We start from the raw sequence: 9,638 nt of genomic DNA, 5'->3' as shown, positions 1-9,638 counted from the left end.
TGAAGAAAGGGATTCTCCAATGAGTATGGCCGATTTGCGCTCATTCAATTTTGACGTGGGCCAGAGTTACGATTCGAAACATGCTTTGGAGACACGTCTGAAGATATACTCGGTTGTCCAGAAGATTGATTTTGATGTCATTGCATCAACGCGGACACTGCTGTTTGTAAAATGTTGGCTAAAAGGATGTACATGGAAGCTAAGAGCTACGCCAGTAGGTGACTCTTTCAAGTTCACAGTCCGAGTTTATGTAGATGAACATACCTGCTCCATAGCAGAACGCTCATCTCGTTCCCGACAAGCTACACCTGAGATTCTTGGACTCTTGTACAAAGACTATATTGGTGGGGTTGATCCATCTATCTTGCCAAGTCATGTCTCTACTGCTATGAATATGAGCTTCGGAATCAAGGTTGAATAAACTTGTGATTCAAATATACTTTCGTCTTCAGCCTTTACTTCCTTTTTAAATGGGTTCCTGTTTATTCTTTATTGCAGATGGATTACTGGAAATCTCATCGTACACTTATAGTTGCTAGAGATCTTGTAATGGGTTCTTCAGAGAATGGATATGAGGAATTACCTACTTACCTGCACATGATTAGAATGTCAAATCCCGGGACTCTAGTTCGACTGGAAGTTGATACTAAAAACAGATTTAAGTACCTATTCCTTGCCTTTGGCGCTAGCATTGCTGGGTTTCCATATATGAGGAAGGTTGTGGTGGTTGATGGAACGTTTTTGCAAGGAAAATACAAAGGAACGCTTCTGATTGCAACCTCACAGGATGGTAATTTTCAAATCTTTCCAATTGCATTTGCTGTGGTTGACACAGAGAATGATGAATCATGGACATGGTTTTTCCGCCAACTCAGTCGTGTGATCCCTGATGATGAAGGATTAGCGTTAATCTCTGACAGGCACAAGTCAATTGGGAAAGCTATTGCAGTGGTCTATCCATTGGCAAGCAGAGGAATTTGCACGTACCACTTATATAAGAACATCTTGTTACGTTGTATTGGCAAACCATCAACAGAACTTTTTTTTGTCTGAACCATCCATGACTGTCAAGTATAAGAAAAAACAGTAAGTATTTTGTGCATAAAAAATACTAGCTGACAGTGTAAACATACCATTGTGTTGCTACAAGCGTCGTCTTCATCGTGTGCTTTGGAGTTGCCGGCAGCGGATGGAGTTTTTTCATTATCCTTCCCTTTAAGAACCTTTATTTCTTCCTGTAATATGGCCATCTTGTTCTTGAACTCAGTCTCAAATAAACCGATTCTAGCTTCCATCTGAGCTTGTACAGAAGCTTCCAATGTCTTAGAAACCCTTTCAGCTACACTAACATCTATGGTTTCTAGTCTTCCACTCAAGTTGTTAACAGCCTCAAGCAACTTTTGTATTGTGATGTTGATGGTGGGCATATCAGTATGAGATTCTTCCTTCAAAACTCACAAACCAAAACAGTTTAGATAGTAAAACAAAACGAAAATGTTCAATAACACTTGATACATACCATTTCTGGAGCAGTTTCTTTCTCCCTCTTTCGTTTTGTGGAGGGGCTCTCATCCACTCTATCGGGAACACTAGGTGCAGTGACATGAGTTTTTCTCTTCAGGGGCTTGGTAGATGGCACTACATCCCAAAACTTATCGTTTAGATGATCATTGAGGATGTCAACTATCATGTTATCCAAATCCTGATGGGGTTCATCTTCACCCCATTTCGGATATCTATCCTCCATTGCTTTTACAATCATATGCCTTATACGAATCTGCATTGTAAAGTACAACAGATAATAAGTAGAAAAAATAAGACAGAGAATTGAAAAGAAAATAATCACACCTTCTGATATTTTTTCTTTTCTTGTGCACAGAAGTTTGGGAAGTTGATACGCTGACGAGAACCATGCCATGACAGAAGTGGAACCTCAGCTTGCTCTATCCGATTGCCATATAACTCTCCTAGACCTGGCACAGACTCGTATATCCAAATGAGCAAAGCATGAACACAACCATGTAGTGTGTAGCTCTTCCCAACTTCGTATGTCACCATTTTTATGGAATCCACAAGGCTGGTAAATCCTACACGACCCCATGGATAGCGCTGGAAAGCTGCTGGATCCATCACCCTTTTCGCCAAATGCAGAGGTATTCTACTATTGCTTGAAATGCCAAATATCCCAATGGATAGTAGACACAACAAGCCAACCATTACACGCTCCTCTCTAGGCCAGTTTCCGATGACCGAAAAAAGCGCTTGAAGTTCATTCAACTTGGGTCCTTCAGAAATTGGAACTTTCATCTTCAACCAAAAATCTTCATGAGCCACATCCCACTGTTCTTCAGTGTCATAGGGATCACAATTCAGCCCGGTAATATCTCCAAACTCATACAAAGAGAACCTCATTGGCTGGTCTACTATCAAAGACCAAACTTCATGACTGCTCTGAACCGCCAATTGATTCACGAGAAAGTAATGAACATGTTTTGCGGACCAAGTGTAATCCAACTCCTTCAGCTTGATAATCACACCTACAGCTGATTCCCTCAACTCGTCCCAAACGTCTTCGCCGACATTCTCTCTCAGCGTTTGTAAGTTGCCTAGAAAACAACTGTGGTTCATGCTCCTATTTTGATTCGGTGTTTTACCAATCTGGTAAAGCCGCGGAGGATACTTCCTGTTACCCGAAGATGAGGTCATTCCTTTAAAAAAGCAAATAGAACAAACATAAGAAATAGAACAAGAATACACAACATAAATTTTACTAAGTTCGAAAATATTTACTCAATTTGAAAATATTCAGTTTGAAAATAAATCGTGAAGTCATGAACAGAAGGTGACATTATTACTCATTATAATATCTGCTTGAACCATAATATCACAGGAAGCAAATAGAACAAACAAAAGAACCATACTAAGTTTGAAAATATTTACTATCGAAGGATAAAGGAAATTGGGGATTTTAGGGTTTTCAAAATCAAGCAATTTCAGAAAAGTTTGTCTTTTTTTTTTAACTCACAGGAAAGTTTATCTAAAAACAAACAAAAAAGAAATCAATTTTTCAATTTAGAAATTAGGGTTTCAAATTTTCAATTTGGGATTTAGGGTCAACTTGCAATCAATCCGACCGATAGAGTAACAGAGAATTACCTTTGATTTGGGTCTCACTGATCAAGTAACAGAGAATTGATGGCGGATCGAGTTCTTCAACAATCTCCTCCGGCAAGATTGAGTTGTGATGGAAGAGGAAAGAGATGACGCTGATACACAGTGGAAGAGACTGTAATGAAGAATGGAGAAAGAGGTCTCGGAGAAAGATTTGTCGGACCTCCTTTGATGGAGGTTCTCTCACTTCACAAACTAGAGAAGAAGAACCCGTGTTCTGAGTTTTGTCGTAAACTAGAAAAGAACAAAGCTTTTTTGTTTTTAATTTTATTTATTTCTTTTGATAAAAATCTATTTTTTATTAAATGGGAAATTAAAAGGTAATGGCAAATTTGTGGTTAATGCTTCAAAGGTTGGTTTTTAAGTAAAATACACCATCTCGGATTTCCTTCTAGTAATTACTAAGTTAGTTGAATTATTTGAGTAATTACTAGAATGATGTGCTCTATTCTGAGCAATTTCTCTATTTTTTAAAGTCATATAAATAGTGTATCTGATTCCATAGAAGTGTTTTCAGAATGTTGATGTGGGAAGCGTTTTTGTGAGCAAATCAGTTGGATTCCCGCATGAACGTATATACTCAATGTCTATTTCTTAATTTTCTCGATTTCTCATATGTATGAGAAAACTTTTGGAGGGATATGTTTTGTTCCATCGTTTTTGGTATGATCATCTTTGAGCTGAACGACGCAAACTAAATTATTTTCGCACATTTTTGGTGATTATTTTTGGGTAACTATCCATTTACTTCTTGTATGTGATGATTCATTAACATAAATCATACACATTTTCGACATGCTTCGTGAAGAGAAATGTTTTCTGCACAAGCTAAAGAAGTCGCAACCAGATTTTTTTTGTTTAGGAATGCCATGAGATTGAGGTTCCACGATATCTAGTTTTCAATTGAGATTTTTTTGCACATCATAGCGTTCAATAATATATGTTTCCACCTAAGTATGACGTTCTCTCAGCAACGAAATCTATAAACTTTTTCAATAAATCATTGCCACTTAATTGAGGAGGTGAGCTGTCGAAGACCTTCTTGTTTTTCTTAGTCCTACTCCTACGATATGGAGGATTTTGTGGTAGAAATCTCATGTGACATTCAAACTAACACGTTTTTCGTCTGTGTTATAATTCAAAGCTTATGTGCTATCTTGGAGATAAGGACACAATAGCTACATATCATATGCTGGAAAATCACTAATTGTCCATATAAGTATTGCTCGCATCTGAATTTTTTTTCGCACAAAATATCGTTTGTAAAAACACAATGATCACATTGTAATTGCAGCTCATATATCAACGGTATAGAAATACATCAAGTGATCTCTTAGGATGCTCTAACAAGGTGTGAGAATGAAGAGGAACAAAAACTCATGTTACATGCAATAATTTGTTGTAAGTTTCATTGTGTCGTAATTATTCACAATGAATATTGCATTCATGCTTTCCAATTGAGTTTAAAACCATCATTACATAGTTCAAGGAAGACATTTCTTCTCTCATACGAAATGTTTTGGATATTTTTATTAAAAATGCTTCCACAGTTCTGCATCTGAAAAGTTTATGATCTCACTATTTGTTGAGTGTTATGCAAGCCATCTCATTGGTCATGATGTGCATTCTGGTTGTAAAGTCTCTTCAACCTTTCTGTCAACGGAAAATACCACACCTTTCTGTCAATTGGAATTCTTCTGCTTATCTCATGATAGAGATGTTTTGACAAAATTAACATCTCTTTCGGTTTTCATCCGCTCTACACACATTTTTTAGCTAAATTATAATACGTCTTTATGCCACCAATCTATATGCATATGATAAAGGTGAATGACCATCTCTTCATACTTTTTACTATGGTTGCTTAGCTGAATCTACCGTGTAAAAATCTCATAGCTTAGTTATATATTTTCTCTACAACCGACATATTTTTCTGCATCATGTACGGTACCATATGAATAGTACTACACCAAACTATACATTTGTTCTTTCATCCAATCAATATGCAGTATGAGGTTCACTAGTACTACTACCATAATCTGATGGTTTTGCATGAAGATATCAAATTTTGTGACACAGCATAAACCCTGTAACTCCCGCATTTCCGAAATATAATAATAATAATAAATGAGAAAGAAATAAATAAATAAAGAAATAATCCTGAAATCTCTATTTATTACTCCGCATAGATAATCTCAAATCTCCATAAATCCAATAAATAGCATTAAATCCAAATAGTAGACTAAATCTCAAAATCTCGATAAAGCATAAAATCGGAAGTCTGAAAAAAATAAATAAACACCCAAAAGTACCAATCCGATAGCAATCACTTCTGTCTGTCAGTCTCACCTGAAAGGGGAAAGAAAGAGGGATGAACAACAGGGGAGTCACTCAGTGATGTATAGAACCGCAAATCACTGACTCAGTTCATAGCACTACAAAAATGTAGGTCCAGCTCTAGCATGAAACAAACACGGTGCTTATAACACAACATAGAACAACAATCAATGCGCTAATAACACACAACTACTCTCTGCACCACGCATCTCCTCATAAGGATATATACATATACTCGAAGCGTCGCTAGTACAGTCTGTCTCTGTACCCCCGTCCACTATAGCGTTGAAATATAAACGTCTCTGCACCATGCCCCACATAGTAGCGGCGAAGCGCAAACATCTTTGAATTCACGCCCAAATCTCACTGTAGCGTCGAAGCCCGAACATCTCCGAACTCACAACCCACACCTAGTCCATTCTCATAACTATATATATACATATATATAACAATGCTCAGCATCAATCATTTCACACAACCGTTGAACCCTCTATTATTCTAATCCAGTTTAAAAATCAATAAACAATAATGAAACAATACTCTCAAATAGACTCAATTCACACAGACTTATCATATTTCGAAACTAAACATTCCAAAATGGTAATACTAAACTAGCTCGAGATTTAATGGAGTAACCCTCACCTTTGCCATAGGTTATGAAGATAACCTTAGAAAACACATAATTAACCTTGACGGCTCCAAAACAGCAACTCCGGAACTCTCTAAAAAAATGGATATGATTATTCTGGCAGAACTGAACCCTAAAAAAACAAGATGAATAACTCAAAAACCGACCGTTAACTTTTCAATCCCTCCGGTACGAATGTAGTCCCATATGTCCTCTGTCCATAGCCACCGAGTTTACTCTGATCGGAAACCATTTAATTAACCAAAATGTCTTCACTTCCACACTGGTCGCAAACGAAGGCTGCACCAATATCTCTCACGAAAACAAACATAACTTTCAGAATATAACTCCAAATAACATTCCGCTTGTTGGAGATGGTAGATAAAAGAGTTAAATACTTACTGAGAAATTTACAGACTGAAATCTTTTATCTCTCTCGACAGGTTCTCGCTTACACCGAGACTGATCGGAACTGACTCTCTAACACAACAACTTAATTACCGCCAAGAAGAAACATAATTAACTTTCCAACCAATCATTGGTTTGACGATTGGGAAGGTGATATGGAAAGCTTACAACGATAGATTTCCATTGATATGTCGCTCGTTTCCTGGTTCCTTCTAAATCAACGGGAAAACATTGACTGTCGGCGGATCCGATCTACAACAAACAGCCCCAAAGATATAACCATAACTATTAGATGAAAACTCCAAATGATGATCCGCTTTCTGATAAACATAGATCTATGAGTATAGAACATAACCTCAAAAGTTGGATTCGAAATTATCTGTTTTGATTAATCGTTCTTCTGTTCCCTCAAAACGTGTCTACTGAACCTTAATCTCTCTTTTCGGATGGTGTGATGGCTCCTCCTCATGGTGGATATATATGGCTGTTCTGCAAACATTGTGGCAGGGTGTCGTCATCCCAAAAGTCTCTGTCAAAGGCCACCACGAAATCTTTCTTTAAATAAGAAGAAATTAGGGTTTCTTTAGTGTAACTAGATTTTGTTGGGCCAAATTTTTTCAGGCCGAGATTCGGGTCGTTACTCCCCTATTTACAAGAAATTTGTCTTCGAATTCATTCCTGAGTATGATGTCCATTAACATACTAAAAGAGCTCTGAATCGTCCAACAAACATTAACCAACATTGTCGTCATTCCCTTAAACCGTTTTCTCTTGGCGATCGAAAATCTCCACTGAATGACAAGATGCATACAATCTCTCCGATGTCATCTGGCAGCTGCTGAAAACTGAGCTATGGCTCTCTCACGACTATCTTCAAAATAAACACATGAAACATGTATTGGAAGTCTAATAACTCTGGTGATAAATCCAGTCAGCAAACAACTGCTCCAATCCTCTCCATAATAGGATGTGGTATCATATATCTCGATTTAATGTTGTTAAATTTCAAGTCTTAGATCTTCTCTGAATTGCCTTATTTTCAGGTATACTCGACCGCCGACAAGAAACTTCAAATCGTTACGACGCTTAGCTGCATAACTTCTGTGACGGTCATGGCTTTCTTAAGCCGGGCTTGAGCATGTCCATTTGCTATATCGTCTCTAAAACCATTGATGGTTCCAAGTCTTATCTCTCTCCCACTTATGTCCAACTAAGTGATAGATGTCATTATAGGTAAACTCTGCTAAAGGTAGGTACTTTTCTCAGCTTCCTTTCTAATCCAAAACACAAGTCATGAAGATATCTTCTAAAGTCTGAATAGTCCTCTCTGGTTGTCCTTCTGTGTGCGGAAGATAAACTGTACTCATGTGAACCTTTGTCCCGAGTGCCTTTTGAAGGTCTCTCCAAAATGTCGATGTGAACTTTTGCAACATGATCTGATAAAATACTTGTTTCAGATTCTCAAATGCTTCATGTGCTTCTACATTCCAACTATAAGCGTCTTTCTTAGTCAGAGCAGTTAAAGGTCGAGCTATTAGACCATAGCTTTCCACGAATCTTCTGTAATACCCTGACTGACCCAAGAACTCTCTCAAAGCTTTCAGATTCTTCGGTATTGGCCAGTCTGCAACTGCTTTGACTTTACTAGGATCTGTAGATATACCCTGAGCTTCAATGAAGTGACCAAGATACTCCACCCTTCTTGTAATAAACGCACACTTGCTTCTCTTTACAAACAGATTGTTCACTTTCATCACTTAAAAGACAATCTGCAAGTGTATCAAATGCTCCTCCACAGTGGTACTATAGATGAGAATATCATCAAAGAAAATGAGCACAAATTTTCATAGATAATCTTTGAGCACATGGTTCATCAATCCCTGAAAAGTCGCAGGAGCATTGGTAAGTCCAAATGGCATTACCAAGTACTCATAGTGCCCACTGTGGGTTCTGAAAGCCGTCTTGTGTATGTCTTGAGGATCCATGCGTACTTGATGATAACCGGCTCTCAGATCGATCTTTTAATACACTTTTGATCCTCATAACTCGTCCATGTAGTCTACACACAACCTCCATGTATTGTCCTTCTTCTTAACCAATACAACTGGTGATGCATAAGGGCTCGAACTTGGCTGCACTGTCCCTGCGTTAAGTAGTTCTTGATCCATTTTATCAATCTCGTTGTTCTGATAAACTGCATACCGATAAGGTCTCTGATTCACTGGATTAGAACCTTCCATTAACGTGATTTTGTGGTTATGATGCTCACAAAATGGTGGTAACTGCTTCAGCTCTTCAAAGATCATAATATACTCCTCTGTTAACAGCTTTAACTGTTTCTGCTCTTCATCATTCATCTCTTCCATTGCTTCTCTTCTCAAATTCCACAACTCCATCTCATTTCTCTTCATAAGCGAAAATCATATGAATTTTTATGTCTTCTTCTATATGCTCTTCTACTCTCTTCGCTTTCACTTCTCTTACTGATCCGGGTTTAATTCCATGAAGCATCACTCTTCTGTTTAACCACTTGAAAGACATCTCTAACTCTTTAAAGTCCCAAGTTATTGGACCTAGAGTAGATAGCCATTGTACTCCCAATATCACATCATAGCCACCCATTGGAATCACCATGAAGTCTGCTTTGAACTCATAGTTCAAGAACTTCCATTTCAAGTTACTGACTTTCCCACAGACGCCAATTTTACTCCCATCTGCTACTGCTACTTGTTTACGACCTGCAGGTTCTACCTTACAACCCAATATATCAGAAATTCTTGTGTCAATGAAGTTGTGGGTCGAGCCTGAGTCTAGCAAAATGTAGAGATTCTTCTTTCCTTGTGTACCACGAACCCTCATTGTCGTATAGTCAGTGTTTCCTAATACCGCATTAATCAATAACAACAAACTCTACACGTGTCTCTCTTCTATTCGCTTTAGCTTCTAACGACTTAAACTTCCACCCCACGTCACTATCACTCTGTTTTCTCTATAACAAAAACATATATCTATGAGTATAGAACATAACCTCAAAAGTTGGATTCAAAATTATCTGTTTTGATTGATAGTTCTTCTGTTCCCCCAAAACGTGTCT

At 37.8% G+C, this 9,638-nt stretch overlaps 2 protein-coding genes across 2 annotated transcripts; both read right to left on the bottom strand.

The window, feature by feature from the left end:
• Positions 1-953: 953 nt before the first annotated feature.
• LOC108834234 (uncharacterized) lies at positions 954-2,706 on the bottom strand. The gene is made up of 4 exons (XM_056985752.1): positions 1,849-2,706; positions 1,520-1,777; positions 1,134-1,445; positions 954-1,064 (listed from the first exon to the last, which is right to left on the bottom strand). Exons 1-4 carry the CDS (start codon positions 2,704-2,706, stop codon positions 954-956), a joined length of 1,539 nt encoding a protein of 512 aa, XP_056841732.1.
• A 4,907-nt stretch (positions 2,707-7,613) lies between these two features.
• Positions 7,614-8,529, bottom strand: LOC108834233 (uncharacterized mitochondrial protein AtMg00860-like). Its single transcript, XM_018607575.2, has 3 exons — positions 8,467-8,529; positions 7,993-8,271; positions 7,614-7,754 (listed from the first exon to the last, which is right to left on the bottom strand). Exons 1-3 carry the CDS (start codon positions 8,527-8,529, stop codon positions 7,614-7,616), a joined length of 483 nt encoding a protein of 160 aa, XP_018463077.2.
• Positions 8,530-9,638: the final 1,109 nt, after the last annotated feature.

Source organism: Raphanus sativus, chromosome 5 (genome assembly GCF_000801105.2).
Source record: "Raphanus sativus cultivar WK10039 chromosome 5, ASM80110v3, whole genome shotgun sequence".
NCBI classification, from domain to species: domain Eukaryota; kingdom Viridiplantae; phylum Streptophyta; class Magnoliopsida; order Brassicales; family Brassicaceae; genus Raphanus; species Raphanus sativus.
Note: the sequence above shows the minus strand (reverse complement) of the source record. Positions and strands in the feature narration are given on the sequence as shown.

Excerpts from the sequence above, each read along its gene's own strand:
- LOC108834234 (XM_056985752.1), bottom strand. The coding sequence starts at position 2,706 with ATGACCTCATCTTCGGGTAACAGGAAGTATCCTCCGCGGCTTTACCAG. Across the intron at positions 1,446-1,519 it reads AAGAAACTGCTCCAGAAATG|GAAGAATCTCATACTGATAT; the intron begins GTATGTATCAAG and ends TGAGTTTTGAAG. Across the intron at positions 1,065-1,133 it reads ACGCTTGTAGCAACACAATG|TCATGGATGGTTCAGACAAA; the intron begins GTATGTTTACAC and ends TATACTTGACAG.
- LOC108834233 (XM_018607575.2), bottom strand. The coding sequence starts at position 8,529 with ATGGATCCTCAAGACATACACAAGACGGCTTTCAGAACCCACAGTGGG. Across the intron at positions 8,272-8,466 it reads GTGGGCACTATGAGTACTTG|AGAAGCAAGTGTGCGTTTAT; the intron begins GTAATGCCATTT and ends CTGTTTGTAAAG. Across the intron at positions 7,755-7,992 it reads CATTTGAGAATCTGAAACAA|TTGGACATAAGTGGGAGAGA; the intron begins GTATTTTATCAG and ends TCTATCACTTAG.